Source organism: Dunckerocampus dactyliophorus, chromosome 2 (genome assembly GCF_027744805.1).
Source record: "Dunckerocampus dactyliophorus isolate RoL2022-P2 chromosome 2, RoL_Ddac_1.1, whole genome shotgun sequence".
Classification (NCBI taxonomy): Eukaryota; Metazoa; Chordata; class Actinopteri; order Syngnathiformes; family Syngnathidae; genus Dunckerocampus; species Dunckerocampus dactyliophorus.
This window is the reverse complement of record NC_072820.1, coordinates 25,520,400-25,540,000: the sequence shown is the minus strand read 5'-3', so window position 1 is coordinate 25,540,000 and position 19,601 is coordinate 25,520,400. Positions and strand designations below refer to the sequence as shown.

The following is a 19,601-nucleotide window of genomic DNA, read 5'->3' as shown; positions in this document are numbered from 1 at the left end:
ATACCTCCTCTATGTTCCTTATCCAGTTCTTGATATTCTCAAAGGACTTTTCGTTGGTGATATCGTAAACAAGCATAATTCCCTGTAAAGATAAATAGCGGTGCAAAATGTCCCCAATGGAGCTCAGATAAAAAAAAGCTACATCAACACATGCTAGATACTCACCATTGCTCCTCTGTAGTAGGCTGTTGTGATTGTTCGGAAGCGCTCCTGGCCGGCTGTATCCCTGGAAAAACAACAGAAAAAAGATGTGGTCACCATTAAGATGTTCAGCAGCTACATTAACAACTTTTGTTTGTGAGGGTTTAATAAGAGGATAGTAGCAAAATATGTAATGCTGTACACATAAATGAGCTATGACATTAACTGCAGCAATTAAGTGCAGCAATAGAAGATATGATGTATTAGGCATCAAACAATAAGCCAAGCATGAGGACAAACTCACCATATCTGCAACTTGATCTTCTTGCTATCCAGCTCTATTGTCCTGATCTTGAAATCTATGCCTTGAGGAATGATCGTACATGTCAATCATAGCAGCAGCTAGCTAGCGAGCGAGCGAGCAAGCTCACTTGTCACGCAACAATAATGCAGAGAAGGACTTGGGACAGAAGAAAACACTGATGAACTGCACAGGGCACCTAAAGTACTGTACTGTCCGAATATAAGACTGCATTTCTCCACAGTCTGAAAAGACGCATCGTCACATATTCCGGGTCTAGAGGTTTATACATGCAAACCAATACGCCTTGCCGAAGCAACGACGCTCTTTAAAAGTAGATAATCTAAGGATGATAAAAAAAAAGAATAATATAAACAGCCGACATATTCAACCCCGCTCTAGACTTACCAGAGAATGGCAAAAATGTGAGTAATTGAGTCCAATGTAATAATATGATATTTAAAAAATTGTCTTATTAAATTTTCCCCCAAAAAACAGGTCTAGAAAAAGAGTGTTCTTATAGTCGGGTCTTGTCTTACAGTTGGCGTTTCGCTTAGAGCTACCAGCTACCCATAATGCTAACCGCCAGGCATGTATTTATTACGTTGCTGCGAACAGATGATAGCGGCTAATAGCAATGCTAACCGCTGGACGTGTGACTTTCTCGTGCACATTTCTTTGTACTCAAGCAACAACAGCATTATCAAACACAGCACAAAATTACCACAAAATAGCGCAGCCTTTAAAATACATGTCACAACATCCCCAGTGTAGCCTAACAGTTAGCTCGCCAGCAATTAGACCAAACCCCCATAACTGGGCGTAGTGTGCCTTGACAGCAGAGCGCCGGTTTAAAGCAAGCCCAGACGTACCTATGGTAGATATGAACGTTGAATTGAAGGCGTCCTCCGAAAACCTAAAGAGGACACACGTCTTTCCCACCCCAGAGTCCCCGATTAACAGCAGTTTAAACAAATAGTCGTACGTCTTCGCCATAGTTGTTGATATGACACCGGAAGTGACACCCGGCGAAGAAGCAGAGATGACGAACACAGCACAGCGCCACCCGTTGGCCTGGATGTCTGTAGCCGTTTATGACTGATTGGACGAGAAATTCCAAAATGTTATAACATCACTTGTACATTATATATATATATATATATATATATATATATATATATATATATATATATATATATATATATATATATACACACACACATATATATATATATATATACATATATATATACATGTATATATATATATACATATATATACATATATACTGTATATACATATATATATACATATATATACATATACATATATACATATATATACATATACATATATATATATATATATATATATATATATAGGGGGTGTCTTGCTGTCCACCTGTTGTCTATTCCATTTGCACAACAGCATGTGAAATTGATTGTCAATCTGTGTTGCTTCCTAAGTGAGACAGTTTGATTTCACAAAAGTGTGATTGACTTGGAGTTATATATATGCAGTACATACATACCTGTGGATATATATACAGGGGTACAGCCTCGACAGCCAATCACAGGACAACCACACCTATGGACAATTTACAGCAGTGGCCAGGGGGCCATTTTCAGCCTGCAGCTTATATTTTATTAATTTGCATCTTTTATGTTTAACTGAATGTTCTGTTGAAAGATTGCACTTTAACCTTAATATTGTGTCTTAATAAGCCAAGCATTGTTATGAACAACAACTGTATGACGGAGTTGGAAACTTTAGATTGCCAATATTTTGTAAACATGAAGCTCTCTTGAGGTCATAATTACCTCCGCCAAGCACAGCGCAAAGTGCTGCTGGCATTTATCTGTTTGTGTTCAAAATAGCTTGAAAAGTTTTGAATGGATTTGGATTACATTTTCAGAAATTGTCGGAAATGGGATATGGAAGAACTGATTACATTTTGGGAGTGATCCGGATCACCGACTGGATCCAGGAATGTTTTAAAGAATTCTTTACCATTGCAAGATAGGACCATTTTCTGCATTTGTACATACAACTTCACAAAACATGGTCAGAGCACTTGGAAGTCACGTTTCCAACAGGTTCTACAAAACATCAGACTGATCCAAAAAAATGCAGGATTATTATTTTGGTTTGAATCACAATATGAGGGGAACTATGGCGCTTGGCAGCGATCCGCACCCTGTGAGTGCTTCTCTAGTTCACATTGAACCTGTTGACATTGTAACTGTAAAATCCTTTACTTGAACTATTAACACCCCTTAATCACGTTGTACTTATGGGACAGCTACTGTAATTTACAAGTACATTTGATGAGTTTGCAACCAAATTAAAGTTTATTACATCTCTTAAATACAATTTAAGACTACTATAGACCTGATAATAACACCAGCAGCATGATCGTCATCATTGTCTGGTTTTATTTGTGTTTGTCTCGTGTCTACAACAAAATTTCCAGCACCAAAATTTAATATTATATGGACCCAAAACCATTATTACAAAATAAGTGGGGAAACAACGAACCATAAATATATAAAAAGGACTAAATGTGTTGTTGTTGGGCTAAAACAAGGCGAGAGACTGGAGGGATATATCTTTTACAAAACTGCTTCTTGTGTGTTTACAAGCTATTGAGCTCTTGCAGTGTTTGGTCCAGGACTTGGTGCATTCCCATGTTTTCCTCTTTTGCATGCGATAGATTATCTGCAAAAAAGAGAGGGCGTCAGATATTCGAAATGCAATTCACAAAAGCATGCAATTACATGACGTTAACTATGAAAGTAATGTGAAATATTTCACGGAAATCTCACTAACATATTGTAAAAGGCAGAGAGAGACCAGGAAAAGAGTAAAACAGAAGAATCTTTATTGAGCATTATGGCGGGTTGGGGAGGAGGGGACTATCACAGACAGTGCTTCCCAGCAGGCAAGGATGCAAAAGCGAAAGTGAAAAGAGAGAGCAGCTTTTACAAGGTGTTCATATCATTGAGGGCATGGTCCAGCTCCTCGCTGATAGCCTTGTACTTCAGCTTCTGATTGTACAGTTCGTCTGCAGGTCAAAGGGCAGGGTGGGGCAGATAGGAGAAACGGGATCAGTCGGGAAAGGCAGAGATGTGCCAGAAGAGGAAGAAGACAGAAAGACAGGTCAGGTCTCGAGGAAAAAGGCTGACGACAACTAGCGTGTTCAGGGAAGACATGAGGAGAGGCATACCTTCCAGGTCATCTATGGTCTTTTCCAGCTTGGCCACTGTCCTTTCTGCAAATTCTGCACGGGTTTCCGCCTATGAAAAATAGTTCTCAAAAGATAAGGACCACATGTGGCCAAGAATTCCTATTAGAAGACTGGCGCATTCACTCACCTCCTTAAGTCTGTCATTCAGGACCTTGATTTCCTCCTCATATCTGTCTTCCTTCTCCGAGTACTACACAGACAAACACAAGTTTACAAGTCAAAATATCCTCATAATAAATTCAGAATATTATGAGAAAAAAATTGCAATATTATTAAGGGAAATGTCATAATTTATTGGGAAAAAAAGTAGTAAGACAAAAATATAATCCTATTTTAGTAAGTAAGGCTGTAATAATACTAGAATATATATATATATATATATATATATATATATATATATATATATATATATATATATATATATATATGACAGGAAAAAAAGGTGATTTTACAAGTGAAAAAGGTGTACTATTTCAAGAATAAAAACAAAAAATAGGAATAAAGTCACAATATTAAGAGAATAATAATAATATTAAGGGATATGTAAAAAATCTATGAGAAAAAGTCATAACAAAAAAGAAAATCCAAATTTTATATTTAAAAAATGTTAAGAAATCTAGGTGAAAAAAAATGTATTCACAAGCAAAAAGATCATTAAAAAAAAGACATAATATTACACAAAAAAAGATGTCATATTTCATGAATAAGGACAAAAAATATTACAAGAATAAAGAATAAAATAGTAATATTTTCAGCAGAAATGTCATAATTCTAAGTCATAACACAAGAAAAATAGGCCCAATTTTATATGAAAAAGATTGTTTCAATACTAGGTGAAAAAAATTACATTTCAGAAGAAAAAGTTGTAATTTTGTAAGAGAAAAAGACCTAATATTACACAAAAAATGTCATATTTCATGAATAAAGGCAAAAAAATATTACAGGAATAAAGTCGTAATAGTATGAGAACAACATCATGATTGTGCAAGAATTAAGCTGTATTACAAGTCATCATATTATAGAAGGAAAGAAGTCATGGTATAAGGGAGGGTAAAGTCGCAATTTTATAGGAAAAAAAATTGTATTTACTGTAAGTCCACATTAGGTGGCCGGGACTTAACCATTTGCATTCTGAGGCGAGGCACTGCTTAATGTTACGACTCAGGGTGCACTCACACTTTTATTTTTGTCAGTCTATCATTTAATTCTATGAACACTGTTGAGTTTGACTTAGTGGATTATTTTGAGTGTGCTTATTCGATCATGTAAGGTGACATATTATCATCACATTCATGAATGAGTGTGGAAAAACAGCAAATAGACACAAAAATCAATTCCGCTATCTGGATTTTTATGCAGATCTGCACCAAAATGTAATGGAATCTTGCTACAACAAAAAACTTGCCTTGTCAGACTGGGCCTCGAGAGACTTCAGGTTGTTGGTGACGTTCTTCAGCTCTTCTTCCAGATCGCTACACTTCCTGTGGGAGGAGGCATACCTCACTGTGATTAGCCTGACACATTAGCTCAGAAATGGCGCTTAAATGGATAAACGTATAAAAGATGTGAAAATATCTCACAGTTCTGCCACCTCCGCCCTCTCCTCTGCTCTTTCCAGGTCACTCTCAAGGATTACCATCTTACGGGCCACCTGGAAAGGACACGACACAATTAGCATTTAACATCCTCCTTGGCAAGGCTTCACAGGAGTCTTCGGACCTCCTCGTATTTACGATCGGACTCCTCAGCAATGTGTTTGGCTTCTTTGAGTTGCAGCTCCTGGATCTCCATCTTCTCCTCATCTTTCATGGCTCGGTTCTCCACCACTTTCATGCCTCTAAAGGAGCGCAAAGACATACATTGTGCATTATTGACACTTCCCCGGGTAAATCACTGAGATGTAATTTACATTTTAACACGAGTCAACACAGAAACTTTCTTTGGACAGCATTTATTTGCTTATTTTGTAAGATTACGTTAAAAATGATTTAAAAAAAAAACATTTTATAAAGGTCTGGCAAAGGCTACAATTGAGACTTTTTATTTTTTAAAAAGCATTGCCTGAGTTCTGGATAACAGTGACCATTTAGAAAAATGTTTTCCACTTTAGGTACCATTGATAGGTATTCTTTGAATTTTTTCTGCTTATATCAGTGGACCCAATGGTGATCCCTGGGGAACACCTTTTCTATGAAAACTCTCTGGATGGATGGATGGATGGGCATACTGATAGATCTTTTCTGCATCAATAAACTATCTACCCACCAAGTCTAGAGTAACAAAACTAAATACTAACGGGAAGTGAGCTTCTGCAAGGACTTTTATTTTGTCCTTCTATCAGTGGACCTCATATTGATCCCTGGGGGGGTTCACCTTTTTCTGCGATGCAAACTCTCCACATGGACAGACAGATAGAGAAACATATAATACATGATCAATAAACTGTCAATCAATAAAAATTTTGCTAACAAAGATAAATGCTAAAAACTAAATGCTAACAAGAAGTGAGCTTTGGTACAAACCGGGACTCTGTTCACCCCATGGTCACCCCAACAGAGTTTTTGATTTTTTTTTTTAAAAAAAGGATCTTTCCGTCACCTTTCACTCTCGTCAGCCATCTTCTCGGCCTCCTCCAGCTTCTGCAGGGCCGTGGCCAGCCTCTCCTGGGCCCGGTCCAGCTCCTCCTCCACCAGCTGGATCCTGCGGTTCAAGGAAGCCACATCGCCCTCCGCCTGCAGGGAGGGGCACACAGGGAAGGAGAGGGTCAGAGTTCGAGTGGGAAACGTGTCTGGAGAGGAAGGAGGTTTTTGAAGTGGACAGTTGTGGTGTTTTAGCACCGCTTCTCTTCCTTCTTTGTTGTCTTTTATGCAAATGGATTACGTCAGCCCGGAATTCCTTCAGCTTGACCTACTGCCTTGGCTTGGCTGCACCCAGATGGCCTACAAACACGCCGATGCACAGCCGCTGACACATTCAAGCCGGTGATGTAACCTAAAACAGGCACAGCTGGCCTCACTATAATGTCTTCTTGCAAGAACCCCACCCTCACCCCCACCACTGCTACCCCTGGATGTTGGGATGGATGCATTGTTGGTGCCTGTTTCCTGTGGCGCTGATAGCACGGTCTGATGGCTTCTTCCTGTATGCTGGAGGATGACATTCATTTGGATGCTCGACTAAGCTCCCTTTTTAGTGTAGAAAAATGACATTATTGAATGAGGCCCACAGAGGGATGTGATTATTATTATTTTTAAATTATATATATATATATTTTTAAATGTGTTCATATATTTTTTTAATCATTTTTATATATTGTTAAAAAATGGAATAATACAAATGTTTGCATGTTTAATTTGTAAAAACAAATTAAGTTGTTCATAGTTTTATTTTATATATTATATGATTTAATATATTATTAGAAATTATATTTGCATATAAATTCTATATTTAAAATATGTACCACTTAATTTTTTTAATAAAATGAGATATTTTATCCAATTAAAATATATATATATATATATATATATATATATATATTAAAAATAAATTATAATATATAAATTTAAAAAGAATAATAAATCCAATACAATAATAATAAATAGTTATAAATAAATAACAACAAATAGTTATAATATAAAAAATATGTTTAAAGTTAATATTTGAATATCTAATGCTGTATATTTTAAATAACATTTAATATTTTACAGATTTGAAAAATATATCAGAATTGTAGTTGAACATACTGTATATATTACATTATATATATATACACATATATATATATTTAAATTGCTGATTTTAATTTAATTTGTATCTAATTAAATTTTAATTTCATGTACTTTTCATTTTAAAAATACTGTATTTTTAAAATAAAATTATATATTTTCTAGAATTTAAAAAAATAAATCAGAATTATAGTTTAAAATAATACCATTTTCTAAAAAGCTGACATCAATAGATGCCCCCTAAGGTTTCATGTAGGAGAACACCAGATGTCTTTTTTATAAGTTTCAAATCAATAATAAACTCCTGAGAGTGACCACAGTTGTGTTTTTCTTCTTTAATAACTTTTGTAAAGTAGCTTGAAAGTGGATTCATGTCAGTTTTAAGTTACATAACACACCCAAAGTGAGTCAGTAAATGTGCCAATGTCGGGTCTCATCATCTTGACAGACTTTTACAGCACAAAAAAGGGTATCAAATTGAGTTCAGGCTAATTAGAGGCTTCTTCCTCTTCTAAAAGTTACATTTTTTTTAGGTTAAAACAAGAATAATGTGTCATGTAGGAGTGTTCGTTTAAGGCCAACAGCGCCAGGAAAGAAAAATAAGCATGAAATGGATGGATGGATGGATTTCAATCTCACTTTTTCTCGCAGTTCCCTCTCAGTGTCCAGCTCCCTTTGGACGGCCATGGCGCGCTCATCCGCCTCATCAACTTGCTGCTGGAGGGCTTGGATTTTCTTCTTCACCGCTTCCATTATTACAAGAATACCAGCTTGTGTAGAGGAAACGCCAAAAACCAAAACAGCTGCTTGTGTGTTCTATCCTTTGACAAACGTGGCGTCGATTGGCGTCTAACTTTTGTTAGAAAACTTGGGTTTTTTTTTTCTTCCTCCTCCTTTTCTTCTTCTTCTCGGGCAGGCAGGAAATAAGGGACGTGCAGTGCGGAGATGTTGCAATGAGAGGGGAGGGCCACAAGAGCTTTCAGGAAATTTATGGAGAATTCCTCCAATCCTGGGAAGAGCTAAGGTCCTGGTGACGTCACGCAGTGCGAGAGGGGAAGTGCCTTTGTGCCTTGGCGAGCATGCGCACAACCAAGGTGAGCAAAGTCCGCCCCTGGGAGGGTGTGAGCGTGTGTCATTTGGCGAGTGTGTACTTATAAGGCAAATGTAACGTGTTGGCTTCAGGCTGCATTTTTTTGTGCTCTTATTAAGTGCTGTCCACGATAATGGATTGTTAATATATCGATAAAGCTTGATTATTTAATAAGTGTAGTTATAATCTGAAATTCTCTTTTTATTTATTTCATTTATTCAAATGCAAAATCTGATAAGGACTATGTACAGTATAAGTATTAGCATTTAAATTACCAGTAAATCAAGTTTTACATAACCATGAACCATTATAAGCATAATATCAATCATAATATCAATTTACAAAAAAAGACATGTTATGAGAAAAAAGTTCATTAAAGTTGTAATTTTCCAAGAAAAAGTTCTAATATTAATGAAAACATATGAGAAAAAAGTTTAAAAAAAAATGTAAATTTTACAATGAAAAAGAAAAAAAATGAAAATATTACAATAATGAAGTAACAACATTACGAGAAAAAAAAAGTTGCAATATTCCAATCATAAAGTTGCAATTTTACATTATGAGGAAAAAAGTCATCCTTTATTAAATTAAGTTGTTTTCAAAAATCATAATTTTACATGAAAAAAGTTGTAATATTACGAGACAAAAAAGTCATAATATTGCAATAATAAAATTATGAGAAAAAAAGAGAATAAAATAGTGATATTATGAGTTAATAAAAAGTGGTAGTAAGTGGTAATAAAAAGAGTTCTATGAGTTGCTTGAGCCACTCTGCTGCCGCCGTTTCAGCTCTGATTTCAAATGTATTTAACAGAAATTATGTTTAATTTTGAGAAAAAAGTTCAAAGTTGAAAAATATATTTTACAATGAAAAAAATCATGGGAAAATATTACAAGAATAAAGTAACAACATTATGTGAATAAAGTCATAATATTCCCATAAGTGAAGTTTTCATTTTCCAGGAGTAAAATAGCAATATGAGCAAAAAAAAAGTGGTAGTTTCGTGAAAGTAAAGCCGTATATTTATATTTATATTTATATATATATATAAAAAAGTAATATCATAAAAAGTAATACTTTTCCAACAAAAAGTCATAAAATTGCAATAATACTTGTGTGTGTAATTTGGCAAGTGTGTTCTCAATAAGGGAAATGTAAGGTGTTGGCTTCTGGCTGCATTTTTGTTCTCTGATTAAATGGAGTACATGGGGGAGGAGATATGGGGGTAGAGGTTTTGTCTGATATGATTCAGTGGATGATTCATTCCCTTTGAAAGAAGTCACATGACGTGGCAGTAAGAAGGGTGAATAATGTCAAATTGAGAAGTGGAAGTGAACATCGAGAAGTGTGGAGGTGGGGGTGCAGGTGGGGTCATGGGTGGGCGGGGCTGCTTGTAATCTGCTCCCAAGCGGGCTTGTTGACCCTCCACTGCTTGTGGAATGTAAATTGACGATGGTGACATGCATGGCCTGTAGCCACGGTACCCTCACCCCCATGCTTTTCCTCACCCTCACCATCATCCACACCCTTACCCTCGATTTCATTCCCACGTTGTGCATTAATGTGCCACCATTGTGTTCATCGAGTGACAGGATGTAGGCGGTGGATGTGAGGCTCTTTTTCTACAGGGAAACGTGTGCGCTGACCTTCTTCTACCTGGAAGTACCTTTCTCACCTGCTTTTACTAACATTTCCACAACATTTACTTCAATAGCGCGCACCCAAATTACAGTATCTTTATTTCATCATTTGAGGACTAATCTGTAAATACATTTTGGTAGTTTATTGAAATCGTAAGAATATTAAAAGAATAAAAGGTATAACATTATGCGAAAATAATGTAAAATTACAATCAAAAAAATACATTTTTACTAGAATCAATCTTAACATTACGAGAATAAAATCACAATATTGCAATCACAATATTGTAATTAGTAATTAGTAAATATTAATGTTATGAAAATAAAATGGGAAAATATTGAGAGAATAAAGTTATAGTTTTGTATTTCCAAAGTTTTATTTTTAAAAAGTTAAAAAGTCAAAATATTACACAAAAAAAAATCACAATATAGAATAAAGTCATAATAGTACGAGAATAAAATAATAATTCTCTTTGGGGAAAAAGTCATAATTTTACAAGAAAAAAGTCATAAAACAAGAAAAAAAAGTCCCAATTTAACAAATTAATCAATAAAAACTCAAGGAAAAAAATTCTATATGACAAGACAAAAAGGTAATTTACACAAAAAAAGATGTACTATTTCAAGAATAAAGATACAAAATATTACAGGAATAAAGTCATAATGTTATGAGAATAATGTCATAATTTTGGAAGAATTTATCTGTATTTATCTGTGTCTGTATGAATAAAACCCTTAACCACATAATTAGGAAAAAAAGTAATCATATTAGTGAGGATAAAATTGCAATTTTATATAAAAAAGTTGTAAAACTACAAGGAAAAAATTCATAGTACTACATGTAAAAAAGTTAGGAAGAAAAAAGAAGGTCTTAATTATATCCAAAAAAGGTTTTACAAGAAAAAAGATTTATAAATTACAAATTAAATTAATTGTATTATCATTATTACTATGTAATATTGCAAGAATAAAATTACAAATATGACAGGAATAAATTAATTTTTGCAAGAATTACATAAAGTTGGTCTCATGAGAGTAATAGTGAACTATTACAGAAAAAGGTTGTTTCACTAGAAAAAAGTATTCATATTAGCTATGACAAAGTAATACATTTTAGAAAATTAGGATCATCATGTAACAATATTATGAAAAAAACAAATAGAATAAAGTACGAGGAGAATAAACATACAATAAGAAAGCTTAATATGAATTGTGTCGTTATGCCGTGTAACCTGACAGGAAATGCATGAGATGTTAGGGGATGTGCTTCGTGGCTGTGTGGAATCATTTTAAGGGGAAACATGTGTGCGCTGACCTTTGACCTTTAGGGTCTTCTTGTCTTTCTCAGCTGCTTTCACTAAACAAAGACAACAAGGATGTGGTTTCATTTCATTGGGTATATACAAACTTGTACCTAATGAAATGTCTGCTACATGTGGATGATGTGTAGCAGTGAGCTACCTGATGTATACTGTATATACATATATACATACATACATACATACAGTATGTATACAGTATATACTGTATGTATGTACACAAGAATAATCCTTGGCTATTGTATGTTGTATGAAGTGTAGCAAAGTACGGCTGCTCCAAAAAAGCACTGATTTGATTGTACGACTGCAGTCAGTCAGGGCTTCTCTGTTTGCTTTAGCTGCATTCCTGGCATTCCTGCTCAACTACAGGCTGGCCCACTTTTGTCTGTGCTTGAGAAAAAGCTCCAATAACCCCACCATCCCATCCAAACACTCAGCAGCTATTCTGCGCGTCTTTCTTTCTGTCTTTCTTTGTCCGGTACAGAGGAGATGTGCAACATCAACATGTATCGTCTTTAAGACAAAATTTGCATTGCTGATCCATTTGGTGTAACCTTGCACGAGATTTTCACAAGGCGATGCAGATGTTTTTGTGTGTTTCGATGCATGTTTCTGTTCTTTTGTTTTGTTTCTTTCCTTAAATATAAGTGCAGCTGAAACCACTTGATGCTGCATTTAAAAAAAAAGGTCCCAACTGAGCTTCGATTTCCCTCAAATCGTCAAATCATCTAATTATATGTTGTTATTGCACTGTACCCTTATTTTCTTCCATCATTGTATTCATTCATTATTTTAACGTTATCTTCTTACAGCTTATTTATAAGTTGACTTAATTATTTATATAGAAGTATAATATATAATTTTTATATTTTAAGAAGGGCTGTTTATTTAATAGAATTATTCTGGGTCATTTGTTTTCAGATTTCATATACACTCCTGATCAAAATCAAAAAGAGCAGTTGAAAAATTGCTAGAATTTGCATTTTGCACATTTGGATCTTAATGAGGTTTTAAGTAAAGCTACAATATGTAAAAACAAGAAAGGGGAGTGAGACAAAAAGCATTTTGAAAAAGTAATTTCAACTGGTCTTAAGATTTTGATCAGGAGTGTATCTTATTTATTTCATTACATGTTATTAAATGTTTTTATACTATAAATATTATAAATAAATATTATAAAATAAAGCCTATTTATTTCATTTAATTATTTGACTACATTTATTTTTATTAGGGCTGTCAAAGCATTAAAGGAAATTTCCTTCAATGGCACTATAATTTTTTGCTTTGAACTGCAAGCTAAAATTTGGGTTACGAGCTGCTTGTTACTGGCAGGCATAGCCGAGGACAATTTTTAATCTGATTAATCAAGGGTTTCAAATGAATTAATCATGATTAGTCAACATTTGAAATGATGTCTGAAATATGCCCATTTTTACTGTATTTCATTGAAAGATAAATGGGGTATATATATTTGCATGTATTAACAGCTCCAAATGAACTGAATTTAAATCAAGCTTAAAGATACCACACATCTAAAAAAATCTATTTACCTAACACTACTTTCTTTAATAGTAGCAGAACATTTGAATCACACTTTAAGGTGTTATTATGAGCGATGAGGGGTTGCATTCAAACGCACTACGTCATTTAAGTTGAATTCACATTGTGAGTCTATTTTCTGGGATTTCCGAGCATACTTAAATGCAGCAAATTGTATTTTGGCATTTAGAGTTGTGCTCTCTGAATGCTTTTCTAGTTTTATTCTTTATTTTTTTATGTGTTTTTTTTTTTCCGCCTGAATGTTTCCCACCAGGTGGTTGGGTATGTATTTAAGATTAATAAAGTTAATTTATTTTATTCAATTTATTAATTTTAATAAAAATAATTATATTAATTGATAAATTATTATATTAATTACAATTACAATAATTTTGTATTTATAAATGTATTTTATTGTATTCTTTTGTTTATATGTTTCGATTTAATTGCTTATAATTACTTATCCAGTAATTACTCTGTGTGCTTTTTAGTATTTTCTTTTTTCTTCTATTTTTCTGCTATTATTTACACAAACAGACCGCTTGAATGGGTTTTAAATGGTTTCATCTAAACTCTAAACTCTGAATGTTATGAATGTAAAAGTAAAAGTCCAGCAGCTCTGTTTCAAATCATGCATCTGCGTTCTCACCAGATACTTTTAGTGAAATAGCGTCTCTGGCGTTGATGTGCAAACATGGCTATTGATACTTTGTCAGCTACAGACCACAACTGTGCAGTTGTTGTGTTCCCCCTCCCCCTTTATCCAATGTGGAAAATGTGCCTCAGATGGCATCTTTGCCGCCAACTCACATCCGTGGCCTTCTTCTCCGACAGCTCCAGTTTCTCCTGAGCGTCCTTCAAGGCCTCAGAGTATTTATCCAGCTCATCTTCTGTTCCCTTCAGCTTCTTCTGCAGAGCCAGCAGGTCATCCTCCAGCTGAAAGATACAGTAGTTGCTTGTCACTGTGGAAATCATACCTTACTGTCACACAACATCAAAGGAGTATTTTCCTTCTTCATCGTTACAGTCCGCTTGCATTGGGGTGCCAAGTTGGGCAGTGACCAAGAACATCCAGCAGGTGGCACTGCACCTACACGACTGGAGTGGCCAGTGGTCTTGTTTACCTTATTTAGCTAGGTACATATAGTAGAAGCCATCAGTAGCCCCTTTAACAGTGCCAGCACGTTTCCACTATTTTTCCTTTGGAAACAGCAGCAGCATGGACATTTCAATTTTTTTCACACACGGATAAGAAGAAGTAACAGTAGATCCAGCATTTATCTGCTTGTGCCTTTTACACAGATGCACACAGCAAAGCTGTAACTGTGTCCTTTCAAACAGTAGAAAATATCTCTTATCTAAACTTCATAACCCTGTCCTAGTGTTTGCAGAATACCCTTACACACAGCGAACATCCTGCCTCTGTTACTGATCTAGCTGCTTTCACATTGCCAGGACTTAATGTCAGGACTTTTCCATCATTTTTTCATGTCGCTATTCTGCACAAATGGCACAGACACAATAGGGTGACAAAATCGACCTGACAGTTTTAGACAGTTTTGGAGGTCGTATCAAAAGTCTCTATTCACACAGAGATCGGGGGAAGTAACAGTAGATCCGCCATTTATTTGCTTCTGCCTTTAAGACAGAGAGAATGTCTCCATCCTGCCGCTCTTACAGCTCTAGACACTTTCACACTGCCTGTAAAAGTTAGCACTTTCCCCCCTTTTTTCATGTTGCTGTTCTGTATAAAAGGCACAGAATAGGGCAACAAAGTCGACTTGGCAATTTTCAGCCTCCTGAGGTCATATTAGAAGCCTCTTTTCACACAGAGATCCTGCAAAATAACTGCATCAGAATGAGGAAGAGTAAATCCAGCATTTATTCATCTTAGCCTTTTACACAGAATCCAGCGAAACGTGATGATGCAGCAACTGTGTGAACGTCCATGGCAAATAATTAGAGTGTAATTAGTGATGCATGAAATACTTGTCAGACTATTACAATTGTTTCCACACAACACGATGACCGAAAGTGAGTGTCGGGTTTTAAATATGGAAAACCGCCTTTCACACAGGCGGTTATCCTCCTCTGTTACTACCTCTGAAGGTCGGAAATTGATGGGTTGACTTTGTCCAGCTGTTTCGTGTGGGTGCTGTTCCTACAGAAAAGCGGCATGAGCAAAAGCAGAAAAATGATGGTCGTGTGAAAGGGGCTTGAACTGCAACAGACGCGGGATGGGAAGTTTAACATCCGACATTCAGTTCTCCTGTAGTCACTGGTTGATTTTTTTTTCTACACTGCGGGATGACATGTCACTGAGTGAAAGCACACTCTTATGGCAATGTCTTATTGCAAAGGCAGTGTAAAAGGCACGTGCAGATAAATGCCGGATATACTGTTACTAACTCTTACAGTAAAAGAGGTTTCTGAAGACAGACAACTGCCAGGATGTATTTTATTCATGGCAGAGATGCACATGATCTGATTGCGGGATGCTGCATTGCTGTACGAAAGCAGGGTTCTGTATAAAAGGCGCAGGCTGATAAATGCCAGATCTACTGTTACATCTCTGCTGGATATCTGTGTGACAGAGGCAAGTGTATCAGTATTCTCGGGCTTTCTTTGGAGTTTACATAAAGGTTTGCATGAAATTCAATGGACTGATATTTAGTAACCCTGGAGCGACGCTGCCAACATGGCAGAACATCCGGAGGGTCGTTTCAGGACCTTGGCAAGAGGAATGGAGATGAATATGGCAAAACTGTAGCTGTGCTCTTTGAGGTTCGGCACGGTTTGACGTGGACGTGGCGTATTTTGAGTGTCTTCCGTCAGCCTGGCCGCATTTGGGAGCGCCAAGAATAGCAAAGAAAGCGCAAACAAACTAAAGTGCTCCACTCCATCTTCTAGGATTTCATGCTGACTCTTCCCAAAGTGGAAGACTTGTTTGAGGGGGCCAAATGTGGGTTCCCTAGGGGATGGGGCGGCGGTGTGGGGAGGCTTTCAACATGATTTAATGGGCGGACTCCTGGCTTTGTTTGGACACTTCTTTCATTCCGGGCGCACTGCTGCGATGACACCGCCTCCCGCTGTGCAATAATTGTCTTTTTTTAGAAAGCTCAAGTATACGTTTACGTCTCAGGACTCCACTTTGCTCTTATCAAGTGGCACTAGAACACCAGAGAGAAGTTTGCCCATGAGATTTTGAGACGGATGACCTGAGAGCACCAAATGCAGTTTAAATTGATGGTCCTGACAGGATGGATTCTGGGAAATGTAGTCTAGATGAACACCACTAGCTGGCTTGATTTTCTGTTATCTTCAGTTCATTATGGGCCCGTGACGCAAAGTGCAGCAGCACTGTTATTTCTCATACTTATTATATTATTATGGGCCTGCCATCATGGGGCCCATCCTATTACTCCTCCAGTATATCTTATTCTGCCACAACTAATGCATGGTAACCACAACATATGTCATATCACTGCATATACGGTAGGTTATATATATACTGTGCATATAACATGCAAGATAGAATGCTGGTCATTCAAAATTTCTAGTTTTGACATCTGTGGCGCCCCCTATGGTTTGTGGTTACAATGCTTAGCAAGACATCTATTCTCTATGCCACTTATCGCAAGGGCAGCCGACTTTGGGCGAGGGGCACCCTGGACTGGTCACCATATAGACCTATTAACCTAGCATGCATGTTTTGGAAACCGAAGTACCCAGAGAAAACCCTCACACAGGGAGAACTTGCAAACGCCACACAAAGTTTGTTTGAGATTCGAACCCAAGTCTTCCCGATCTCCTGACTGTGTGTGGCCAACATGCTAACCACTCGTCCACCGTGCGGTCTATGCCACCATATGTGTAATACAGATATCAATTAATTGCAAAGTTGGTTTTGCTTGATGACAGCCATGTTTTTCAACCAACCTTGCTCAAATTTTTGTCAGTCCTCAAAAGGTGTGTACCAAATTTGGTGGTGATTTGACTGAACACACTCAAGTTACAGCGGGTGATTTTTATAAACCCGTCGAGTTGTGCTAAAAAATTTCAAGTTAATCCAATTTATGGGGGTCAAACCATGTGGTGTATTTGCCAGAAAAATAATGGCACAGGCAACACAGTAGGGGTGCATGACACACTTTGACACATTTTCAACCATTTTGTGTGCAGTGTCTTCAGGAGTAGAAGAAAAAGAACAGGAGTGCCACTGGGAAATCTGGGCACCATGAAAAAAATCACATTGAGCACCACCTGGGCAGCTGTGGTCACCACATCTCCAGGACCTACTTGACCCAATAGAAGCTGTTTTTATACTATTTGGCTTGAATCAGAATTTAGTTAGATGTGTGTTTTGGAGCATGGGAAACAAATTGTTAATAAATTATTTTTTGTGCAAAATTTACAGACTAGAATAAAACAAAACTGTCCAGGCCTGGGCTTGAACCCGCACCCTGTGCCTTAAAAGGTAGCAACTGTACCATTACACCACCAGGGAGTATCACAGGGCCAATGACTGCCCTGCCAGATTACTCGTCTCTTTTTCTTCTCTCCTGTCTGAGCCTGAATCCTTTACGCATTTTCAGAGAATGCGTAAAATGGGCACCCCCACATGGACCGTGAGGTTTAAGAATGACATTTTTTGAAAGAGAAAAGAGCATACATCACATCAAACATTCAATATTTCAACTTTTTTCTTGTTTTTCTTGTTCAATGTTTAATTTTTAGCCGTTTAGTATGGTCAACATCCTCCTCTCTAATGTTCATAATGTTTAAAAATAAAATAAAAGAACAAGTGGTGGGCTGCAAGTGGACCCCAAGCCTCAGGCTTGACATCAGTTGTCTTCTATTTCAGCTTTTGCTGCTTTGGGACCCTCTTAACATCTCCAAACTTTAACTATCCTCAAGCATCACATCCATTTTGAATACTTTTTGTTAAAACTGTACTGGTCCAAAAGTGCCCTATCGTACACCCGAACCCACCTGCTTGCATTTTTCTTCCGACGCCTTCTTGTCTGCCTCGGCCTGCTCCGCCCTGTCGAGGGCGTTCTCCTTGTCCAACTTGAGCATCTGCATCTTCTTCTTGATGGCCTCCATGGTGACTGTCTGAGAGTTTCACGCGTCGGGAGGAGAAAAACGGGTTGCAGATGTGGCAGACAGAGAAAGAGAGGGTTGACGAGGAACTAAAGAGAAGGAGGAGAGACCTGAGGAGGAGGAGGATGCAAAGTGAAGGTTCTGCCGGAGCACTGTGTGATTTCAAGTGGAGCTTTGGAGACAAACCTCAGTCCCCAGTGACGACCCCAACATTCATCCCTCCCCTGCTCTAGTGCAACCCCCTCCGCCCCCTCCCTCCCTAATATAAACTTCACCTCTCATATGCTTCTGGACGTGGTGAAAATGTTTTGGCAGGATGCAGAGCATCTCCTTATTTAGAAGGAGTAGCACTGAATGCTCATTTACCAAACCCCCCGCCCCAACTCTTTTTTTTGTGTTGCATATCTCAATGAGTGTGTTCTGGCGAAGTAATGCTGATGTTCATACCAGAACAAATGGAATTCTAGCAGCGATGGATGGAAAATGATCCTCAACAAAGAAACTGTGATGAAAAAAGCCACAGCAGCATTTGGGAGTGAAGCAGCAGGGACATCAAACAACTGCAATGAAGCTAATTGCTACTGTCTTTGACTTTATTTAGCTGTGTTTCCTGTAATTGTACAAAGGACTGTTGACTGTGCAGGGTTTTTTTTTTTTAATAGTAGGATGTTGGGAGGATTGTCATGCAAGGCGTCATCACCTCCTGCTTCTTAGTACACTTGCACACCAGTGAAGAACATAAACAATGACCAATCCCTTTTACCAGCATGCAGGAAATCAGCATGTATGTGTGTGTCTGTAATATCAGCACTAATGTGGACATGTGTGTCCTTGCTTTCAGCTCCAGCTGCCCGCTCTAAAAATAAAGATGACAAGAAAGATGGCCAGTGACCATATAAGAAACAACTGAATATAAACCTGCATTTGTGTTGCATCACCACCTCCTCCATCAACTTCATTGCAATTTAGGGGGAAAACGGGCCAGTAATGTCACACAAAATTTCTTTGTTTTGCTATTTCTTTGGCTTTTTGTGGGATGGGGGTGGTTTTCAAAAGGAGTGGTCTCAGCAAGGGCAATAAAAAGATGTGACATGAGACACAAGATGTGATGTAAAGCAAGCTGATTCAAAGCAGTAAGTGGTTCACTTTTTTTTGCACTTTTATGGCACCTGAAAATGTTTAAAAATTAGATGTGTGAGGCGCTTCTGCAACGCTGTAAAAATGTGCGTTTGTCCATGAAAAGTATGCCTGTTACATGTCAGGATTAAGCCTATTATCTTCACACTACAAAATAATTTCAAAATCGTTATTAAAAAAACAACTACAGTAAATAATAAAAGAACCTGGTCAATACGTCACACAGTCTAGGGTGTAATCCACCTTTCGCCCAGACTCATTTGGGATAGGCTGCATCTCCCCATGACCCTGAACACGATAAGCGAAAGAAAATGGATGGATGGGAAGTACATCACAACATATCATACTAGTCCAAACA

The 19,601-nt window shown here is 37.1% G+C and overlaps 2 protein-coding genes across 6 annotated transcripts in view; both read right to left on the bottom strand.

Annotated features, from left to right (window-relative positions):
- Positions 1–1,467, bottom strand: part of LOC129177363 (ras-related protein Rab-8A-like) — a 6,581-nt gene extending 5,114 nt beyond the window's left edge. The window contains exons 1-4 of the mRNA XM_054768428.1: positions 1,315–1,467; positions 446–506; positions 166–226; positions 5–82 (exon numbers count right to left, since the gene is read on the bottom strand). Coding sequence (XP_054624403.1) covers positions 5–82; positions 166–226; positions 446–506; positions 1,315–1,438 — 324 coding nt within the window. The 5' untranslated portion in view covers positions 1,439–1,467. The remainder of the gene's footprint in view (positions 1–4; positions 83–165; positions 227–445; positions 507–1,314) is intronic.
- Positions 1,468–2,854: 1,387 nt separating this feature from the next.
- LOC129177120 (tropomyosin alpha-1 chain-like) lies at positions 2,855–18,281 on the bottom strand. Of its 5 annotated transcripts, none has more exons than XM_054767902.1 (9): positions 17,996–18,277; positions 13,814–13,939; positions 6,288–6,421; positions 5,409–5,526; positions 5,270–5,340; positions 5,095–5,170; positions 3,817–3,879; positions 3,669–3,738; positions 2,855–3,160 (listed from the first exon to the last, which is right to left on the bottom strand). In XM_054767902.1, exons 1-9 carry the CDS (start codon positions 18,107–18,109, stop codon positions 3,078–3,080), a joined length of 855 nt encoding a protein of 284 aa, XP_054623877.1. In that variant the 5' UTR covers positions 18,110–18,277; the 3' UTR covers positions 2,855–3,077. The 5 variants fall into 5 exon arrangements, with proteins under 5 accessions (XP_054623877.1, XP_054623879.1, XP_054623881.1 ...); XM_054767903.1 differs by lacking the exon at positions 2,855–3,160 and adding an exon at positions 3,307–3,506 and having other exon boundaries at positions 17,996–18,281; XM_054767904.1 differs by lacking the exons at positions 13,814–13,939; positions 17,996–18,277 and adding an exon at positions 8,054–8,373.
- Between the last annotated feature and the right edge of the window lie 1,320 nt (positions 18,282–19,601).